The sequence below is a fragment of the Acyrthosiphon pisum genome, unplaced genomic scaffold, assembly GCF_005508785.2.
Source record: "Acyrthosiphon pisum isolate AL4f unplaced genomic scaffold, pea_aphid_22Mar2018_4r6ur Scaffold_21341;HRSCAF=23695, whole genome shotgun sequence".
Classification (NCBI taxonomy): Eukaryota; Metazoa; Arthropoda; class Insecta; order Hemiptera; family Aphididae; genus Acyrthosiphon; species Acyrthosiphon pisum.
Window position 1 is genome coordinate 2,721 of NW_021770798.1, and position 1,225 is coordinate 3,945.

A 1,225-nucleotide genomic window follows, 5' to 3' on the forward strand; every position below is an offset into this window, starting at 1 on the left:
CGATTGTATTAATACGCCTATTCAAAATAACTGTCAATTTCTAACCACAGGTATATTAATGTTTTTCGTGGCATTATCTGATGGACGGACAGTTTTAAATACACGTCACTGAAAATTTAAACATAAGCGAGATTTTAGTAATGAAAATTACAGCATTATGTTATGTAAACAGAACAATAATTATTCTCTTCCTCTTCCATTCGTTTCGTTATTCATTCGACGGTTGGAATCTGGTTCGACCAGCTAGTTTTGTAGTTATTGTATTTCTGTGCAAATGTTTAGTGAATTGATAATATTATTCGGCAAATAAAGAAAAATGATGGTATCACTTTTTTCACATCAAAAACACATTTTACATGCTTATCACTTAAAATTCCATCCCTTTAAATTTATTAGATTATATATTGTAAAAGTTTGAGGTAACCCATTTAATGTAAGACACTCTTATTTATATCAGAAAACACATAAGTTTTTGAAAATACTTATTTTACATAATTTTAAGTATTAACAAACCAACATTTTTGAAAAAATATTATATTCATTATTATTGTTTATTGTTATCATTTTAGATTCTGAGCGGAGCGAGGAAGCTATTGTTTTTTCAATGGTGTTTATTTTTATTTTTTTTATTTTTTTAAATTTTTATATCGTGTATACAAAATTTCTTTCAGAAGGAGTGTTTCGATTTCAACATATCGTCGGTGAAACTGCAATACCTCGTAAGTCCAAAAAAGTCGAAAATAAGATATATACATCAAAATATTCGGAAAAAAATACTCTATACGATTGTTGTGTAAATATCTCGTATATCAAATTTCCAAAGAGGTTATAAATGTTCAAACAATATATCGTATGTCATCTATCAAAATTATTGATACTAATATCTCGTATCTCCGTGTCATAATACATCGTATATCAGTTTTTAAAATTTTTGATACTAACATATCGTATCTCATAACAACATGTTATCATAATTAAATTTGTTAATTAATTATTAAGCTTATAACTTTATTAAACTACTTAGAATTAGTAATATTATTTTGTTTTATTGTGCGTCAACATGAATGCGGACGAGATCGACGATCTGTTAGATCAATTTGAAGATGATGGTAATTTTTCTATTTTTAATTAACAATCATAATAATATTACTTTGTTAAACCTGCTCATCATGATTTATGTCTATTTTTTTAATTTTTAGAAGACTTTAATGAAAGTATGGAGTAT

General features: G+C 26.0%; 1 protein-coding gene across 2 annotated transcripts in view; it reads left to right on the plus strand.

Moving 5' to 3' along the window:
* The first annotated feature begins 614 nt into the window (after nt 1–614).
* LOC103309427 overlaps nt 615–1,225 on the plus strand; it is a 3,842-nt gene continuing 3,231 nt past the window's right edge. Inside the window, exons 1-2 of one of the 2 annotated variants that reach the window (XM_016804314.2) lie at nt 615–1,109; nt 1,203–1,225. In XM_016804314.2, the coding sequence (XP_016659803.1) occupies nt 1,061–1,109; nt 1,203–1,225 (72 nt within the window). In that variant the 5' untranslated portion in view covers nt 615–1,060. Of the gene's footprint in view, nt 1,110–1,199 lie in introns of both variants that reach the window. The other variant, XM_008184816.3, reaches the window with a different exon arrangement.